At 31.9% G+C, this 19,881-nt stretch overlaps 1 protein-coding gene across 1 annotated transcript; it reads right to left on the bottom strand.

The window, feature by feature from the left end:
• Nucleotides 1–4,753: 4,753 nt before the first annotated feature.
• Nucleotides 4,754–18,870, bottom strand: LOC133301390 (uncharacterized). Its single transcript, XM_061501021.1, has 4 exons — nt 18,590–18,870; nt 17,070–17,736; nt 10,185–10,627; nt 4,754–5,449 (listed from the first exon to the last, which is right to left on the bottom strand). Exons 1-4 carry the CDS (start codon nt 18,818–18,820, stop codon nt 4,754–4,756), a joined length of 2,037 nt encoding a protein of 678 aa, XP_061357005.1. The 5' UTR covers nt 18,821–18,870.
• Between the last annotated feature and the right edge of the window lie 1,011 nt (nt 18,871–19,881).

Genomic DNA, 19,881 nt, shown 5'->3' with positions numbered 1-19,881 from the left:
TGGATCTATAATCCAAACACACGAAGGTGTAAATGCCAATGGGGTACAAATGTGCACAGATTATAATGAAGTTGTTGTAGTACAAGAATTTTACAAAAATCTGGCATCTATTATATGAAAATACATTCTCGTGTGGTGGATGATAGGGGTGTTCATCAACCGATCCAAATCGATTTAAACCGCGGTGATCGAAAATCAAATAAACTGAAAATCGAAAAATCGAAAATAAAAAAAAAACGCAAATTTTAATTGGATTGGATCGGTTTTCGGATGGGTGGATGAAAATCGATCCAATCCAAACCAATCCAATATATTAATTTTCCTCTAACTACTTGAGTCTTTCCCCAATCATAACCCAAAAATTTTTAAACCAAGACCTATTAACCTATCAACTAAACCCTAGAAAAAACCTAGTAGCATCTTATCAACAAAATTTTATCTGTGTAGAGCTTAATATCTTATTGTCAAAAAAAAACCATATTATCGTCTATTGATGCTTTTGTATTTTAAAAATAAATAAATTTACAAAGCCAATATATACAAAGGATGTTATTTGCACAATAATCATTAAACAAATTTTAGGATTTTAAAAAAATTAAAAATCGATCCAATCCAAATCGAAAAAATTGGGTTGGATCGGATCAAATTTGAAAAAAATCCAAACCGAATGGATAATTACATGAACAAACCGAAGGAATTGAATCATATAATTTTTGCTTTCAAAATCGATCCAATCCAGACTGCGAACACCCCTAATACAAAGGCCTACATGAAGAAACATGTTGACCTCAACAGGCGCGTGTCGATAATTAACATTTTATTAAAGAAATAGAAAAAGAATGGTAAAAAAAACAATATTATATTACCTCGATTAGCTAAATTTGATATTACTTATTTTTATTTTTTATAAATAAAAAATTGATTCTCGGAATAATTAAATACATGTATTAAGAGTATTAATATACGAAGGCAAGCAAGTGTTGGATTCAAAGCTGGTGTTAAAGATTATAAATTAATTAACTTGTGATCTCTCTGAAATTTAAAAAAAAAAATTATTAATCCTTCCAAAAGGACTAATATAAATATTCTTTTTAAGAATTAAAATAGGTTCTATATTTTTAACTCTTACCTCAATCAATGGGAAGGCGATAAAGTCGGTTGAAATAAAGTTAATAAAATATGGGAAGGCGATAAAGTCGGTTGGAATAAAGTTAATAAAATAAATATTTTAAATAATTTAATATATGAATATTCTATTTAAATGTACTTATATTTGCTTTTTAATTAAAAAAAATTAATGATTTTTCATTTTATTTTTATTCAATAGATAAGTTCGAATTCGTGTACTCATAGATAATTAGAGTTCGAAGGAATCAAATTAATTACTCATATATATAATGCAATTCTTTAGTTTTGGTAATAAATTAACTATTTTGAATTTTTCATAAATTTTCCAAACTTTAATTTTCTCAAAATTAACAAACAAAATTTAATAATTAACTTCATTTTTTTAATTTTTTAAAATTCATAAATTAATATTTAATATTATAATAAATGAATATTTTAAATTCAATGATTTTCATTTTACTTTATAGTTAATAAAATTTATTCATTCAATATAAGATTTAATATTAATTTATTAAGTTTAAATAATTGATAAAATTAAGATGAGTCAAGCTTTGAAGTTCAAAACAATAACTATTTTTGTATGTATCTCTATTTTGGAAGCCTTTTTTGTTTTTTATTTGTCTCTCTTTAATGCTTCAACTTTCTCTTCTCTTCTTCATGTGATGCACTTCTTCCCGAGGAAGCACGGACACTTGTAAAAACAGGAAGAGTCGGGTCCGACACGCTCCGACACGGCGACACGCTCCGACACGGTGTCGGACACGCGGTTGACTTTTTCCGACACGTTGACTATTCCGACACGCGAATTTGACCGTGTCCGACACGGTCAAATGGCATTTTCGTAATTTTTTTTATTTTTTATTTTTTATTTTTTTTAAAGAATTTATTTTTTCTAAAAAGTTAAAATATATTAATAAAGCTTCCACCTGATCATATCAATTTTATCTTTTTGTCTTTTTTTCCCTTAAGTAGATAAGAGATCATCTCAGCATCATTGTTGTCAATTCCCATCACGCTATTGTTGTATCTCTCTCTAATATGATTTGATCTCTCTATCTGATATTATATATCTCTCTCATCCCAGTTCTTATTTTTTTTATTAAAATTTCCATCTTTATAACGTGTTGATGGGTATTATTAATTTAGTTTCATTTTTTTGTTAAATTATTAAATATTAAATGAAATATACACTATATAAATTAAAAATATTATTTAATATTAAAACGTGTCCCAACGTGTCGAAATCCATAATTTTTTAAGATTGACGTGTCGGAGTATCGTGTCGTGTCGTGTCACGTGTCACGTGTCGCGTGTCGTATCGGTGCTACATAGCTTCTTCCCCTCCCTCCCTCCCTCCCTCTCACTGAGGTCCTTTTATCTTTCTCTTCAAAGAGAACAATCATGTCATAAAAAGTATTATGTTCACTTTTTTTGGAGAAAGTTGATGAGTAAGAGTTACGAATATTTGGTTCTTTTGTGACATATATGTTACACAGCTTTACGATGCCAATATTTGTTTATTTCGTCAAAAATGTGGAAAGCGACCATCTCCTTTGCTCTTCACACTATGTAACATCTTTTTTAAAACTAAATTAAATTTATTCATTTCAGTCGAGATTTAATAATAATTGATAAAATTAATGTGAGTGAGACACTCACATTAATTTTATTCATTCACAGTACTGTAGGGTGGATCTGAGTTCTAAAATATGTAATAGTTATATTAATTCATAAATGAAATAGCTATATATGTATTACTATGCGGGATATACACAAAACGTGGCTCATTTTGAGAATGGTTTAGATATCTATATATATAGTAGCTTATTAACATCTACATTAATAAGCCACTTTTTAAAACTTTTTCGTAATCATTAACTTTATAAAAAAAAATTACTTATTTTTGTGCCATACGTGATTTTTTCTTTATGGATTCTCATAATATTATTAGAAAAGTTTTAATTTTTGACGGAGAATATTTTATCAAAATTAATGACGGAAAATTCGACGAAAAACGTATTCTGTTGATGTTTTCGACATAAATAATATTCCATCAAAAATTGAAGAATGAATTTTAATGGTTTTCGACGTAATTTTTTAATTGAAAAAAAATAGCATGGAAATTCAAAACAGTTATGGATTCTTAGAATTTATATTCAATATTACTGAATATATTGTAATTAGGGGTGCTAAACGAGTCAGGACCTTACAGGGCCTTTGGCTCGGCTCGTGAAGACCTGGGCTTACATGTCTAAAATTGATTGTTGGACTCAGACTTGGACTTGTATAAAAACTCGTTTAATAAAAAAGCATCAGGCTCCAATTCAAAAGCTCGGCCTTAGAGCCTCTCAGGCTTGCCTGATATATTATTTTTTTATTTATTTTTTTATTTTTTATATTACTTGTGATAGCCCTCTCTCTCTTCTCAATTCATTTCATCCTATTTTATTAATTAAACAGACTTTTTAAATGATTTTGTTTTATATTATGCTATTTGGATATACATTAAATTTATGAATATTTACGGAATTACTAGTGCTGTTGATTATATATTTTCTTTGGATAAATTTTTGTTGTCTTATTTTTTTTTTTAAACCGGCTAAACAAGGCTTTTATTTTTTGTAAATGAGTCAGGCCGCAGGCTGATATTATATTCGTAACAGATAACAGGCTAAGGTCAGTCTGATATATTTAAACACAGGCTCAGCCCGTTAAGATCAAAGCTCAGCTCAGCTTGGCTCGACTCGTCAACGCCCCTAATTATAATCTGTATATTAACAGCAGAGATATCGTTCGCTCGGGACACGAGGCCTGGAATCCCTCACTTGTGACACAAAGTTCCATGAAGCTCTGCAGCAACAGCATCATCGGAAACAACAAATAGTCATATCGCAATTTATTATTTATTAAGGGAATGCAGTTTGATATTTCCAAAAAAAAAAAAGGGGAATGCAGTTTGCTAACATAAAGTTAATGCCAAGTAGGTCTTCAAAAAAAAAAAATTAATGCCAAGTAAACAATTTTACATTAAAACTGAATTAATAGTGTACATATTTAACATGAATAGCTGCTGAATATATTTAAAAAAATTACCTTTGCTTAAATAATTAAATGTTTATAATCATTTTTTTACCTTATTTATTATAAGCCTACAATTTTTTAATCGTAGTAAATGCTTAGAGTTTTAATATATTTTAAGCAATTAAAAAACTGAGATTACAGTTTTCAGCATTTAGTATTCAATACTGATTATAAAAATTCAAATATGCCCTAAAATCTATTAATTTGGAAACTCAATTTAGTCCTTAAAATGAAATAATTAGTAATAATAAAATTGAATTGGCATTTTTTTTAATACTTGTGCAGACAAAACATTCCAATAACTCAAATGTTCCATTAAACTAGGAGCAATTACACATATATAAAATCTTCAACATGCAGGAAAGATACACCTTTCCACTAACTCGAGAGTACACACAATAACAACAGTTCAAACTAACTCGAAAGCATACACAGTTTTAGTAACTAGAAAATTAAAGTAAAATACAAATCCACTCTAACAGAAGCAATGCATAAAGGAACCAACCCCAGAAATAATTTCCATATCCAATACAAATGTAAACCACTAACACAAATGGACTGCCTTCAACTTTAAGTGAGATAAACTTATGCGAATTTCCAGTACGAGTTGTCCATTAGAATTGAAAAATTCCAATGGAATCAAAAGAAACTTTGTTGATGAAGATATGACAAATGTGCGGCCTTGAATGTTTTTGGCAGAAGAACGGTAGTGTAGAAATTTGTTTTCCACCTCAGACTTTGTTTTAATTTCATAATGAGAAACCGGGTATAGTGAATTAGGTCCAATGTGACAAATAGTCACTGCATTACCCAGATTCTCAAATACCTTATTTTTTAGTACAAACAGTTTGCCATCAGTTTGCGCTTGAAGAACAATGGTGTCCTCATTACGGCTTAGCAAGACAGAGAAAAATTCATCATATTTAAATGATTTAATTTCCTCATTCATATGATTTTCCTTGAAGTGGAGATATAAGTCGTTTGACATGGCAACAAAGTTGCAACCTAGTTGTGGACATGAACATGGTACGTAGATGCATGTCTTCTCATGCTCATATTTCTTGTTGTACCTTATTATCTCATCACAACCATATGTTGCATTTTGGCATGCTGTTTGAAGTGACACTAGTACTTTCTCTATAGCAAGGCAACGGTTGTAATCAATTGGCATTGTGCAGAAGGGACACTTATGCACAAGTTTGGAACAGCATGAGGAGCAAGCAATATGCCCATTGATGCACTGAATTGAAGACACAATCACAAAGAAATAAACTATCATATTAGATTTTGCATTGTATAAGATAATCAACATAAAAAAATAAGTTAGTAGTCAGATGTTCAAAACTCTGAACAAGAATCAAGCCAAACAACAAAATAAAGAAACACACAATAAATGGGACAAAATAGCGCCAGAAAAACCATGACCAATATAAAATATCATCAAGTGTCAATATCAACAAATGACTAACAAGTGAGGGGTGTTAAAATCTAATAAAAATTTCTCATGTCCTCCACTTCAGTTCTTATATAAAAACTATTCCCGTTAAATTCGACTAGCGAATATAGGGTGGAAGTAATCCTTATACGCGCTTTACCCTTTCATAATTGCAAAGAGGCTATTTTTGACCTTTCAGTCATAAAAGAACAGTTTTACCACTACTCCGGTTCGCATCTTTGTGCATATGTACATGTAATATACACATGCAAAAATATATGCTCCAACGTATATTTAAAGATAGGTTGTTAGAGGTGCTCAACAGTAGGCTTGGCAAAAATGAGCCAACCCATCATAACTCAGCTAAAATGAGCTGGTTGGGTTAGGAAAAATGAGTTAGTAACTCGAGTCAGCCCGACTCGTTTCAACTCAAAAAAATCGAGTCAACCCACGGGTCAAACGGGTTGGCTCGTGGGTTATGGTTTTTTTTTTAATATAAAAGTATAAAAATTAATGGAGGTAAAGTGGAAAGCTAAAACCTAAAATCCCAATTTCAAAGACCCAAACGAAAATATCCTGCAGCTGCCAATAAGTCCAAAACCGTGCATTAAGGACCTTTTTTATAGTATGTGTGACAGTGTGAATGTGGTGCCAACTGCCAATAAATCCAAGTCCAAATGCAAACGAAATTTTCTATGGTTTATCTGTATAATGTCTTTGTATTGAATGAATTAATAATTTAGAAAAAAAAATTAGAATTTATAGTATCAATGAATTTTATTTTATTTTCCATTTTTTCGAGCCAAGGGTTGAGTTTTCTGACTCGTTTTCGAGCCAACCCTAACCCGGCTCGTTATTTCGGGTTGAACGCGGGTTGAGCCGGGTTGGCCCGTTTTGGCAACCCTACTCAGCAGGTAGTAGTTCTGGTGGTTACATAGAGTATTTTCGGTTAGCTGATGTACAAGCTTATATAGGGGTCTTGTACTCTGATGTATGCATGTATGAGAAGTATACACAAATTTATTAGTCTTACACCTGTGTAAGTTGATCATATCCCTTAAAATCTAATATTTTGATGGAGAATTGGCAAGTTGTCATTGACTGTCATATTTTGTTTCATGTTCCACGCGAGCTGCCTTCATTTCATGGAATGGATCATGCCACTCATTTGCTACAAGATTCCAAGCCTGTCACAGTAAGACCTTATCAATACCTTCGTCATTAGAAAAAGATTGAGAATGAGGTTATTGAACTACTATAATCTGGATTCATCCAACCTATTACAAGCCCGTTTTCATCATCGATGCTTCTTGTCAAAAAAACAAGACGGTAGTTGTAGAATGTGCATATATTACCATGCACTAAACTACATAACAATGAAATATTGCTTCCTAAAATGCACGATTGCCAAATTGTTAGATGAATTGTTGGGTGCCACCATGTTCACTAAACTGGATTTATGTGCAGGGCATCACTAGATTAAAAACTTGCCAAATGATATGCATAAAATTGTTTTTAGAATACACAAGAGACACTTCAAATTTTAGGTTATGCCATTTGGGCTAACTAATGCTAACGTTCCGAGGGGCCATGAACACCATTTTCATGCCATTCCTTCATAAATTTGTCATTGTCTTCTTCGATAACATTATGATATGTAACAGTGATCCTAGTCTCCATGGACAATATGTTAGCATGATTCTCTAGTGTCTCTCTCAGCATTATTTCTTCGTTAAACTCTCATAGTGTGCCTTTGGGGTTCGAGAGATTGAATACCTCAGTCACATGTTGTAACCTCAAGGTGTAAGTGTGGACCCAAATAAATTTTTGCAATGGAAGAGTGGCCCTAACGAGCCAATGCCAAGCAACTTTAGATGTTCTTGGTTTAACGGGCTATTGTCGAAGATTTATCCTCCATTATGCAGCAATGGCTTCATCAGTAACCAAATTATGTAAATGTGAAAAAGCAATGTCAAAGACTTTCATTATTTGAACAAATCACCAGAGTATTAAGGATATGTTGTCTCAAACAATTCAGACACCTCCACAACATAAGAATGTTTCAAAACTCCTTAATTATAGCTTTACCATAGAGTATAAATCTAGTTGCACTGATATCATAGAAGATGCCCTTTCACGACAATTTGATGAAGATCTGGAAAGTTCGTCCCTAGCCATGTGCTTAGAACCTATCTTCGATATAGTTGTTCTTTGACAAGAAAATAACCTTAATGCAGACCTTATAAAGGTTCAACAATAGCTTTTAACTGACCCTTGTGCATATCCTGATGCCATGTTTAAGGGTGACATTTTGTTTCACAAGAAAAGATACAAATCTAACACTTTATTTTACTCGAATCTCATTCAACTCCTATGGGAGGCCACATTGGTACCCCACACAAGTTGCTTTGCCTTTTTGCTTTGTACCATATACCAATGCATTATGACATCCACATAAGTTCCAATGGGACCCTTATCATACCCATTCCCATACCTAAAGGCGTGTTTTAAGATTTAACATTGGACTTCATCACTAGCTTACCAATTTCAAGTGGTTTTACTTGCATTTCAATTGTTATTGATAGGCTAACAAAGTAAAACCTTTTTGGTCCCAAACTTCCTATATATATATAGCTTGTGTAGTCTCTAATCTTTTTGTTGATATGGTCATTAAAATCCTTGGTTTCAAATAAAGACAACATATATTCAAGTCATTTTTAAAGGTAATTGTTCAAGTTGAGTGGCACAAAACTTCACACAAGTTCAACTTATCATCTTAAATCTGACAACCAGACTAAGGTGAGGAATCAATCTCTTGAGCAATACTGAGAGCCTTCTGCCATGATCACAACTTCAAATGAGTCTCCTTCTTAAGATGGGCAAAACTTCACTACAATACTACAATTCATTCCTCAATTTGAATTTATCCTTTCAAAACCCTCAATCGCCAACCACTAACCTTTATTTCCCATTACTGTCATGGCTTAGTTCAAAGACAGGCCATTGAATGCATTCTTTGCTATCAAAATGATCTTTTCCATAGCCTCAAACTCAATTCAACTCGTGCTCAGAACCAAATCAAGAACCAGGTAGACAAACACATACGTGAAAGAATTTATAAGAAAGGTGATTTGGTGCTGATTAAACTCCAATGTATCAGAAAATTTTAGTTGCTCATTGATACAATAATAGCTCTCTAAGCAGTTTTTTTTACCGCTTCCCGATAGAGAGATATCAACAATATTGCGTATCGTTTAAAGGTTCTTGACAGATGTTAAATTAGCCCAACGTTTCATGTTATCGTCCTTAAGCCTTTTCTTGGTTCATCATCCACTTCCGTTATTGAATTACCTCCATTTACTTATGATAACAAAGTTGTTGAGCTTTTATTACTGTTGTTGCTTTATGCATGATACAGGTTAAGGGACGTGACTGGCACCAACACCTTATTTATTGATCTCACGCAATGCGAGAAGACAGTACCTGGTGTTGGTGAGGCCAACATCCGGCCTTGGCAAGTCCTAGTATGGGGTCATAGTCAGATCAAACCATGGTGCTTGGGATGGTAGAGGTAAGTAGAAAGAGTTGCGTGCTGATTAATAGTTATAACTTTTGGCCTAGTGGTAAGCGCTTGAACCAACACTTGGTATTAGAGCCAAGGTCATGGGTTCGATTACCTGTGATGACACTGTACAGAAGACAGGAGTTAGGGGGAGTATTGGTGAGGCCAGCATCCGGCCTTGGCAAGTCCCAATGTAGGGTCAGAGTCAGATTGTAAGCGCTCTAACTAAAAGAATTGCGCTCTAACTAAAAGCTATAGTTTTTGAGCTAGTTGTAAGCGCTCAATCCAACACTTGGGAACCCTCGGATGAGCTTTGTCATGTGCATCAAGATCTTAACCTTAATGACAAGGTTAATTTAGAAACACAGGGATATGTTACATGTTAATTAAGGAAATCTGCACATGAGAAACGAGCCCCAACTTAGAAGAATGATTACCCATAGCACTATGTGTAGGTGTTATATGCATATGCAAAAATATATATGCAAGAATATATTAGGAGATAGGTTGTTAGAGGTGCTCAATGGATAATAGTTCAGGTGGTTCCGTAGAATTTTTATTAGCTGATGTACAAATATATGCATGTACGAAAAGTTTCTACAAAATTTACATTGTTGTTGCTAACAACTTGATGGATCTTTTATTATGTAGAGCACAAATGGAAAAGTTGACGGTGTTCTAAATTGATCATTGATTATAGCCCCATTTTGAGATTCAAGATAAGTTAAGTATATTAAGAATATTGACACTAGGGTTACTGATAATCAAATATGTGGCTGCCTACACGTTTTCCTTATGTCGCGATCACCTTTCCACTTTACCCACCATTCACAAACCCTAGTCGCCTTCCCAAGTTCCAAAGCAGTCAATAAAAGTAGCACCAACATTAACCACATCATAAATAAACAACAAAAGACCCCAAATATTCACAATTCAAAGAGAAAAGATTAAGAATTGATATGCATGAAGGAAACAAACCTGGAAAACTGGAATAGTCAAAGGTTCAGAACAGATGTAGCAATCAAGCACGTCAGGGTCATAAAGAGTCGCTTGAATGGACTTATCTGAAACCTTTGGTTCAAAAGTTGGCACAACAACTTTTCTATCAACACCTGCTACAACAAAACCATCATTGGCCTCATCATTGTTCATATCTTCTTCCGCTTCATCACCATCATCCTCTTCATTTACTTCTTCATCATCAAATTCTTCTTCTCTCTCCACATATTCTGCTTCTTCTTCTTCTTCTGTATCACTCAAGTAACCAAGCATTTCCAATTCCTCAATCGGGTTCCTCGGACGCCGAGTGGTGTTGATGGTGCTGCTGGAACTGGTTCCTTCCACATTTCCCTGTTCATCAATCGGGGGTTTCTCCATCTCACAAAAAGTAACGCTCTTTGTAATTTTATGACTATTTGTTCCTGTCCTCAAATAACAAAAGGAACAGCAATATGTATTGTAATATATAGTAGTTATATTAATTCAAAAATAGAATACTATCATTTTATATTATTGTAATATTAAATAAATACTTGTTCACCTTATGTTCACATGTTGTAATTATGACTGTTATTGACCAAACACAAATTAAAGAAGTTACATACATCTTTAAATTATTTGTAATTATGACTATATATTGTTATTAACATCTACCATAATAATCCACTTTTTAAAACATTTTCATATACAATAAAATAAAAATGCATTGATTCCTTTCCTTATATAATAATAGAAAGAGAAATATATGTACTATAATATACGAAAGCAATATTTATTAAAAAAATTAATATATCATTTTTTGTAATAATAATAATAATAAATTAATACCTTTTCAGCCTGGCTAAATATTATATTGATCAAATACACTTTTTTCATAATCAATTAATTTTAAACGGTCAAATAACTATTTTCTTTTTTAGAAAATATAACCGTTAGAGCTAGTTTCCATAAAAATTATAATTCTTATTAATTATATTTATATATATTTATAAATAATAAAAATTTCACACACAAACTATGTAATATGTGAAAATAATTTACAAAATTAAATTAGAGCTTTGTGTTATTCTATATTTCAGAAAAATATATAATTTGAAATAACGCATTGTGCTGTTAACTTGTTATGGCTAAGAAAACACATTAAATGACTAATATAATTTTGGAAGAGCAGCTCCCAATAAATTTAAATTGTATTAGTTAGGCAATTGATGAACCAGTTAAAAGAATAAAAAAGGGGCTAACATAGTCTTGGGAATGACACCCAATTCAATTGGTCCGACAGTACTAGAATTTAGACTAATTAGATAAATCGGTTGAAAAAAAACTAATATAAATTTGAAAATATAATGGATATATGATTAAATAAAATTAGTTTTAGTCAAAATCCTGCCACCTGTCCCTTAAGCTATGCAGATTTGGAGAAAAAATGTTATGGTCTGGGCCCATAGAATTGCTAGCTACTCCCACTCACATGTGAGAGGATAAGAATGGAAAATAAAAATTAAAGCAGGGATAAAACGGGAAAATCAAAAATTGGATTGTGAGAGAGACCACGAGAATTTAAGATGGGACGGGAGCTTAAATTTTTTTTTCCGCAAATTTGGTCACAAATTTGGACGGAGTACTAAAGTAATATTTAATCTTATATTAAATGAAAATTTAAATTTAATGGCTTAGATTTTACTTTAAACTTAATAAAATTTATTCATTTAATATAGGATTTAATATAAATTTATTAAGATTAAATAATTGATAAAATTAAGATTAGTGAAGTTTTAAAGTTGAAAACTGTAACTGTTGAGTAGGTGTGAGCTCTGAAGTATTTTGGAAAAACTTCATAAATTCTCCGATAATTTTGCTTATAATCATTTACCCCTCCTCAAAATTTAAATAAGGATGTAAATGATTCAAAAAATTTATGAGTGGGTAAGTGATAATTGAGAAAATTCATAGGGAGTTTTTTTGAAGTTTTTCCTAAATATTTTTGTGTGTATCTCTATTTTGGAAGCCTTTTGTTTTTTACTTTTCTATCTTATTTAATACTTCAACTTTCTCCTTTCTTCTTCATGTTATGCTCTTCTTCCTTCTTCATGTTATGCAATTCTTCCCTCCCGTAGGTCCTTCTCTCTTTCATTTCAAATGGAACAATCGTGTCATGAAAAGTTCTACTGATCACACTCATATTTTTGGATAAAGTTAATGAGTGATGAATTACGAATATATATATGGAAAAATGAAAATTCAGTCACTAGACCGTCCAGTGCACTAAGTTCTCCCGCGAGAACTTAGTGCACTAAATATTATAATGGTGTTCTCCCGAGGGAACATAGTAACAAATTTTACTATAACTGTGTTCTCGTGAGATAACTTAGTGCACTGGACCAAATTTTACATCCAGTCACTGTATACTCACTAAATCCATATATATATATATATATATATATGAGGTAGGATTCTTTGACACCTAATCTGATAGCCGTTAGATTAATAAAGATCAATAGTGTCACATGCTTGCAAATCAGAATCGTTGATCTTTTTTGATCTAACGGCTCTCAGTGTCAAAGGATCCTACCTCTCTCTATATACATATATTGAAATAATGGAGTGAGTGGAAATAATGGTGTCAGCATCCCTAAACCATTCCAAGCAATTCAAATAGTGGAGTGAGTGGAAATAAAATCAATCTTGAATCTCAACCATTTTAAGAGATTCAAACATTGTAGTTTTAGCAATAAAGCTCAAATTGATTTCGTTATCTTGTCTGATTTTTTAGGTTTCGATCACGGTTGGTTCTTAAAATTAGACTTGATGTTTCGTTATCATTATCTAAAGTAACATTTATTTTTAGGTTGAATGTATCTCCTTCCCTTTTATAATGATTGAGGAGAACCTTATCTTTTGAGAAGACATGTCAATGAGACTATGTCTGGATCTTGAATTTGATTGAAGACTTTTTGTGCTTGTTCTGTTTTTTCAACGTTCTTGTTCTATTAGCATCTTTGTAGATCTCCACGGGAGCATACAAAATAGGAGTAGCTGTGGGGCAAAAGTTGTTACTAGGCTTAGAAGACTTGGGCTCAAAAAAGCCCAGCCCATCATAACTTAAAAACTGGTTAGCTAAGTTTATTTTTTGTTAGGGGGCGTTTGGTAGAGGATAATTTTTTTTTGTCCGGAATCTCGATTTTCAAAAATATGATTTTTACATTCAGTTTATGATAATATTTAAAAATTTAAAATTTAAAAAAAATCAGTTTTCCGAAAATCCTACCAAAAGCCACGTACCAAACCTCCCCTTAGTGTGTTACTTTTTCAGTTAGTTTGTTAGCTAGTTCGTTCTCCTCGTTTATGGAGCTTGATGTATATATATTCTTTTCCTTCTTGTATTTTGTGGTTGAGTTTTTAGATCAATACAATTCAGTTTTCACACACTTTCAGTTCAAGCCGATTCTATTTGTTCTTGCATGTTGGATCTGACCTCATAAAAAAAGTTGAAGTTATTCATCTCATAGGGGTCTGTCCTTCAAGCCTCTCAATCTTGAACTTGCTAGTGACATTCTCGGTTACACCATAAGTGCTCAAGAACCACAACCTTGATCCTTCCTTGGTGATTTCCTTGCTGATTTCTGCCTTTCTCTCTGGTATGCAAATCTTGAACTTTTTCTAGTTACTGATTTGTGGACACGAAATAGAGAATATATATCTCTTAAGTTTACTTTTGAATTTTACTTATGCTTTGTGTAATTGGTTTGCAGATATTTATCAAGGGATTAATGTTTATGTACTAGACAAGTTTATCTCCTACACGTACATAAAAATGTATGAGTCGCATATTTTCTTTTTCTTTCTCTTTTCTTCACATGGTCCCGCATCGACTCTATACACTTTTATGTGTGTGTAGTGTTGGGCAAATGACTTTTTACACAAGACACTTGCGGAACACCTCGGGGGTCAATAGGTATTCTTACTTTTCAGAAAAAACTTTTTGCTAATAGATCTTTAAATTTGTACAGTCTAGACAAAGTTGAACTATTGAGTTCAATCAGCACACCAACACGTTTAGATTGACTTTTCTCAAATTAATTTGCAAATTCACTTCAGATTACAGTCACACAAATATAACAATTTTACTATTTTACTTTAGGTCCCTATATATCCTATTAATTTCTATAGATGTATATTAATAGAACACATACCACTTGACCTTTTATACAGAGTAATTTTTCTATAAATGCAACAACAAACTTTCTTATGGAAAATGTAAACAGGCAATTTTTACAGCACTTTTAATATAACAGAAAACATAATTGATAAACCAAAAATAATGTTACTTTCAGTCTCTATACAGAAAATTCAGAAATTAAATCACAAAAAAAAACACATAATATATCTTGGTTCACACCCCTTTGTGTAAAGGGATGTTACATCCAAACTAAAGCACCTGCGATATTTTATTGAAAAATAACATTTTAGAAGCACGCATCACACACGCTATTAATCAAATTACCAAAAACTTTCTTAGTGCTTAAACTACTCCAAGCTTCAAGAATTTTCTTACGAGTTCACCAACTCCTCTCACACAAGAACTCCACGCTCCCTAGTGGAATCTTGAGGATTCAAGCATCGAGAAACAATCTCAAACCAAGCAAAGGGTCGCCAACTTACATACCTAGGACAGATTTCTCACACACACAATCACTTCACTTTAACAACCAATACAGACTTTCAGATTTATCACAAGTGAATTAATAAAAAATTACAGTGTCCTATCACACTAGATATATCACATATAGCACAAACCAAGCTCCAAGATTATATGATAAATGCAGAAAATCAAGATAAGGATATATGTATTAAAATCTCTAAAATTGATGCAACAAAGAACTTGGATATATCACAATAAAATTATTAAACCAGTATACAAATCACGAATTCTAAGATTCAACAATATACATAATTGAAGTCACAAAATCAGATTCAAAATACTTACTCAAGATATCTCATAATTTTAGAATAATTCTTCTAATCAAAGAATAACAGCGAAAAATGAGTTTTCTTAGAATATACCACAATGGAGATTCACAAGGATCTAATTTGAGTTGCTTATACAAGAATCCAAAATTTCAACAACAAGAACAGAGAAATGTAGATTGGTTCTTGAATTTAGATTCCAAAAGAAATGCTTCCAATTTTCCAATATTGAAGAACAATGAACAAAGTTACAAATCTCATAACAAGACTCAAAAATTGTGCAGAAATTTTAGCAACAAGAACACCGAGTGCTTAGGGTTCAAATTAACAAAAATCTTGATGAAGATTTGGAGTTTTCTTGGAGAAAGATGATGGGAACAAGAGATTCACTCTCACACACTTATAGTTCTTACACAATGGAGCTTCAATGACTTTAATCTCACAAAGATGGCTTTTGATTCTTGAAGAATACTAAAAATGATGAGAGAGATATTTTCATAGAGAGGGAGTGATTTCTGAAAAGTGTTGTAAAGAATGAAGAGAGAAATGTGTTTTAAATGATTCACGACCCTGCTCGTTAGAATGCTCACTACATCAAGTATTTCATTGAGCTGAATTATTCATCTTGCAAGTTTGCTCGCTACATCGAGCATTTTATCGAGTTGAATTATTTAGCTTGCTAGTTTGCTCGCACATCGAGCACATTATCGAGCAACTATTGAAATTCATTAAACTACGAATTTTCAACTTTTAAAGTCATATCTTTACACATTCTTATTTTTTAATATGAAATGCATTAAATACATGTTATGCAACTTAGGATGATAGATAGTGATATAACCAATGTGTTACAAAAAAATCTATATGCATCTAACCCTTCTTGCTTTGCTTCAATCTTCAATTCTTCAACATGTAGTAGATAAATTAGTTCCATTCATTAAAAAAGTTTTTACAACAAAATAGAACAAGGGTTGTTCATATTGCACAGACATATTAATCACTGGCTGCGACGATGAAATTACTTTTTTCCCCTTTTCAACACAATAGCAGTTGACGGGGTGCGTTCCTATTAGTCTGTTGTACCTACACATGTAATACCCTATAATTTTCGCAATGGTGCATGCATTGGAACCGGATGGTCATCAATTTTCTATAGAGCATTGCAAGATTGAGAAGGCTATCCTTGAGAGGCTCTTGTACAAGTTGTGTATGGGTGATCAAACAAAATTGGTTTATATATTGCTAGTCTATATAGCAGTCAGAATTGTCATTATGAGTTAGACGGTAGTAGGAATGTGCATCATGTATTGTTTCTCATGTTTCAAAATTATATATCTTCTTGTGTATTGAATTGGAATATTGTTGATGAATAAATCATTAATAATATTATCAATTTTTTGTCGTGAACTTATCAACGTCTCTGATTTATCACCTTATTCACAGTAACTGGGGTATATATGAGAATGAGATTTCAAATAATTAATGTGTTGTCTCTAGCATACAATTGGGTTTATTTTATTTGGAAAAAACATAATATGAAGGTGGAAAAGTGAAATAAAGCTCCTTCTAGCCGATAAAACAAGAAGGAAAACGTTATCGATAAGTACCAAAAGGAAGAGTTTTGGAACCATGACACAAATAATTGTGAAAGCAAAAAAAGAACCAAAAGCTAGCCAGGCCTACAACCGAAAGTAATAATCAAATCTTATATGTTAATGGTTGCTTCCATTTCATTTTCATTCTTCAAAAGGGCAACATTACTCGTCTGCTAGCTTAATGTTAATGGTGCAAGTAAAGCACATTTAATCTGTGCACAAGGAATGAAAAAAACCACACTAACAAATAAGAAATTAACCAACACCAAAGAATGATTTCCTCCTGTTGAGACCTATGGACGTTCATAATGTGTAGCACTGTAGTTGCGCTTAATGCAAATTTCCAATTTGAGAGGATATTTAGAACCACCAAAATAATTCGAAGGAATCATAAGAAACTCTGATGAGAGACAAGCATCTAAAATGCACCCTTGAACGTTCTTAGTAGCAGCCTCTAACTTCAAACTGCACCCCGAAGACTTAGCTATGATATCATAATGATGAGAGTTAGGCCCAATGCAGCTAATATTGACTACATTACCCAGGCGCATAACATTATGGTTGAGAATAAACATTTTGCCATCAGTTTTCTCTTGAAGAATAATGATTTCATCATCATCAGACTTCAATGAGACATAGAAAGAGTAATTGTATGAAAATTGGGTTGATGAAGCCCCATGTTCATGGCTGAAGTGAATGGATAACTCCTTGTATGAGGCAACAAAGTCACAACCTGAAATCGGACAGGAACATGGTACATGTATGCATTTCCTTTCATGGTTATTCTTGTCACTGTAACTTAATGTCTCTTTGCAACCATACTTTGCATTCTGACATGATATTTTAATAGATTCCAATACTTTCTCAATGGCTCGGCAACGGTTGAAGCCAATGGGCATTGAGCACATGCCACACTTGTACCCAATTTTAGAACAGCAAATAGAGCAAGAAATGTGACCGTTTTCACACTGAATTGCAACATGAAAATTAATAAAGTCATGTTATAACCAAAGTTTGCATCATAAGCTAGAGCAAAATAAATTAAGAAAAAAAGTTGTTTTCCTTTTGAATAGGCTTGCGAGTATTACCGTCAAAAGATCTGAAATTATAAAAGAAGGGAAAAATGTTTGTGTTTATAAAAAATGTTTGTCTTAAGATGGAAATCAACAATTATGATTTAAAATGATACAAAATTTTATCCTTAAAAAAAATAAAAGTTTTCCCCATAAAAGAAACACATTCACACAAAAAAATAACGATGTATTGCCGAAAAAAAACCTTGGCCAGTGGAAAACATCATCAAGCTATTGTCAATTAATACTAAAAAAAAAAGCAAATAGCAATCCAAGAAGACAATATTTAAAGTATAATGTTAATAAAACAATAAACATTAAAAGATTTAATTTATATTTAAAAATGATATTTAAAGGTGAATTCAGAAAAAATGATTTTGCTTAAGTAATATAAAAATATAATCACTTTTAAATATAAAATTACATTAAAATTAATATAATATAAACTTCAAATTAATATATATCATACTCTTGGTTAAAATTCAAATTTATATGCTATGCTACTTTCATTATTAAACATGCATTCTGCTTTAAGACAAAATCAGAAATGCTTTTAAAACAGAAATACTTTCCCATATATCATAAAAACAAAAAACAAAAGCTTGAAATTCTTGCTGCCATAACACGAATTTACCTATCCCATGCTCATGCAAAGCACAATCTTAACAAGTTTATTACAGGGTAATTCAAAAAATAATTAAAGAAACGAAATTTCCAGCAAAATAATGGGAAAGAAGCAGGGACAGACCTGGAAGACAGGAATAGTCAAGGGTTCATAACAAATGGAGCAATCAAGCACGTCAGGGTCAGAGAGCGTCACACAAATAGAACTATCCAAAGCCTTTGTTGCAGAACCAATAAGGTCTTTACTATTAACTTCTTCTTCCTCTTCATCTTCCAGTTGCTCATTATGAACCATCCGAAGCCTTTTGCTGGAACTCTCCCTGTTATCGAAACGATTAGCTGAAACTTTTCCCATCTGTGTGTCACAAAGATAAAACCAGCACGCTCTCTATTTATATATACATATACATATACGAGATGAAACATAGTCCGTTTTGCGCTAGGGTTAGCTTCTGGAAGGTGCCTTTTCAATTCATCGGGTACCTTTTCAAATTCACCATGAAAAGTTGTTCGTATTAATTATAATTTGATTTATACATTTACATCAATTAATTTGTAACGAAAACTTTAATCCATCTTCAATTTTCCTATATGCCCCTGCAGTTCTATAATTAAATTTGTATAATAATTATAAAAGCTGAAATAAGGGTTCATGCAGTAGAAGAATTTGCTCGAGGGGAAGTAGTATAACTTATTTGTATAATCAATTTCTTTTTTTCTTTTTTTTTTTTTTTTTTTTTGGTACATCGTATAATCAATTTCTATACTTTACTTTTTCTTCTCCTGAAATGAAATAAAAGAAAAAGGTGAAGGATATAACTATATAAGAATAATAAATTTTATACGTACTTAATTTTTATAAATTTAACGATTGTGATTTATTATTAAGTTACAATCATTAATTATTTATTAATTTTAATAAATAATAATCTTAAATATACAAAAATCAACGGTTAAAATTTAATGTAAGTTTTATTATTTTTATTTCGGTATACATTATTCTTATCCAGTGTTGTTAAACCCGACCCGGACATCGACCCGGGTACTGGGTCACTGGTCGAACCGGTTGACCCGGATATATATAGATATATAAAAATATGAACATATAAATTCAATTATATTCTTCATATCTTAAATGAATTAAACAAGGTTCACTAAATAGGCTTAAAAACATGAAGCATAAATAAATAAAAATGCATGCTATTACTATGTCAATTTAAATTGCAACTCAGAATCCTCATAAACATACCTCTCAATGACATTGAACTCATATTTTTCAAATTCAACTACACTAAAATGACATATGTCACATTCTCTAATTTATTATTCCACAAATTGCTTCAGTATTGGAAACTAAGAAGTCATTGTAGAAGAGTATACTAGCAAAAAAAATTACAAAAAGTTTTTAAAGTGAGT

This window comes from Gastrolobium bilobum, unplaced genomic scaffold (genome assembly GCF_033153095.1).
Source record: "Gastrolobium bilobum isolate Gb01-03AN ecotype WA unplaced genomic scaffold, APGP_CSIRO_Gbil_v1 utg35430, whole genome shotgun sequence".
In the NCBI taxonomy this organism is placed as follows: domain Eukaryota; kingdom Viridiplantae; phylum Streptophyta; class Magnoliopsida; order Fabales; family Fabaceae; genus Gastrolobium; species Gastrolobium bilobum.
The sequence above is the reverse complement of the archived record's forward strand: the minus strand, read 5'-3'. Positions and strand labels throughout refer to the sequence as shown.

What these genes read in the sequence shown, in the direction of transcription:
- LOC133301390 (XM_061501021.1), bottom strand. Translation starts at nt 18,820, where the DNA reads ATGGGAAAAGTTTCAGCTAATCGTTTCGATAACAGGGAGAGTTCCAGC. An exon ending in CAGTGCTACACATTATGAAC is followed by an intron (nt 10,628 to 17,069) that starts GTCCATAGGTCT and finishes ATTTGAGGACAG; the next exon opens with GAACAAATAGTCATAAAATT. An exon ending in TGACTATTCCAGTTTTCCAG is followed by an intron (nt 5,450 to 10,184) that starts GTTTGTTTCCTT and finishes TCTTCAATTCAG; the next exon opens with TGCATCAATGGGCATATTGC.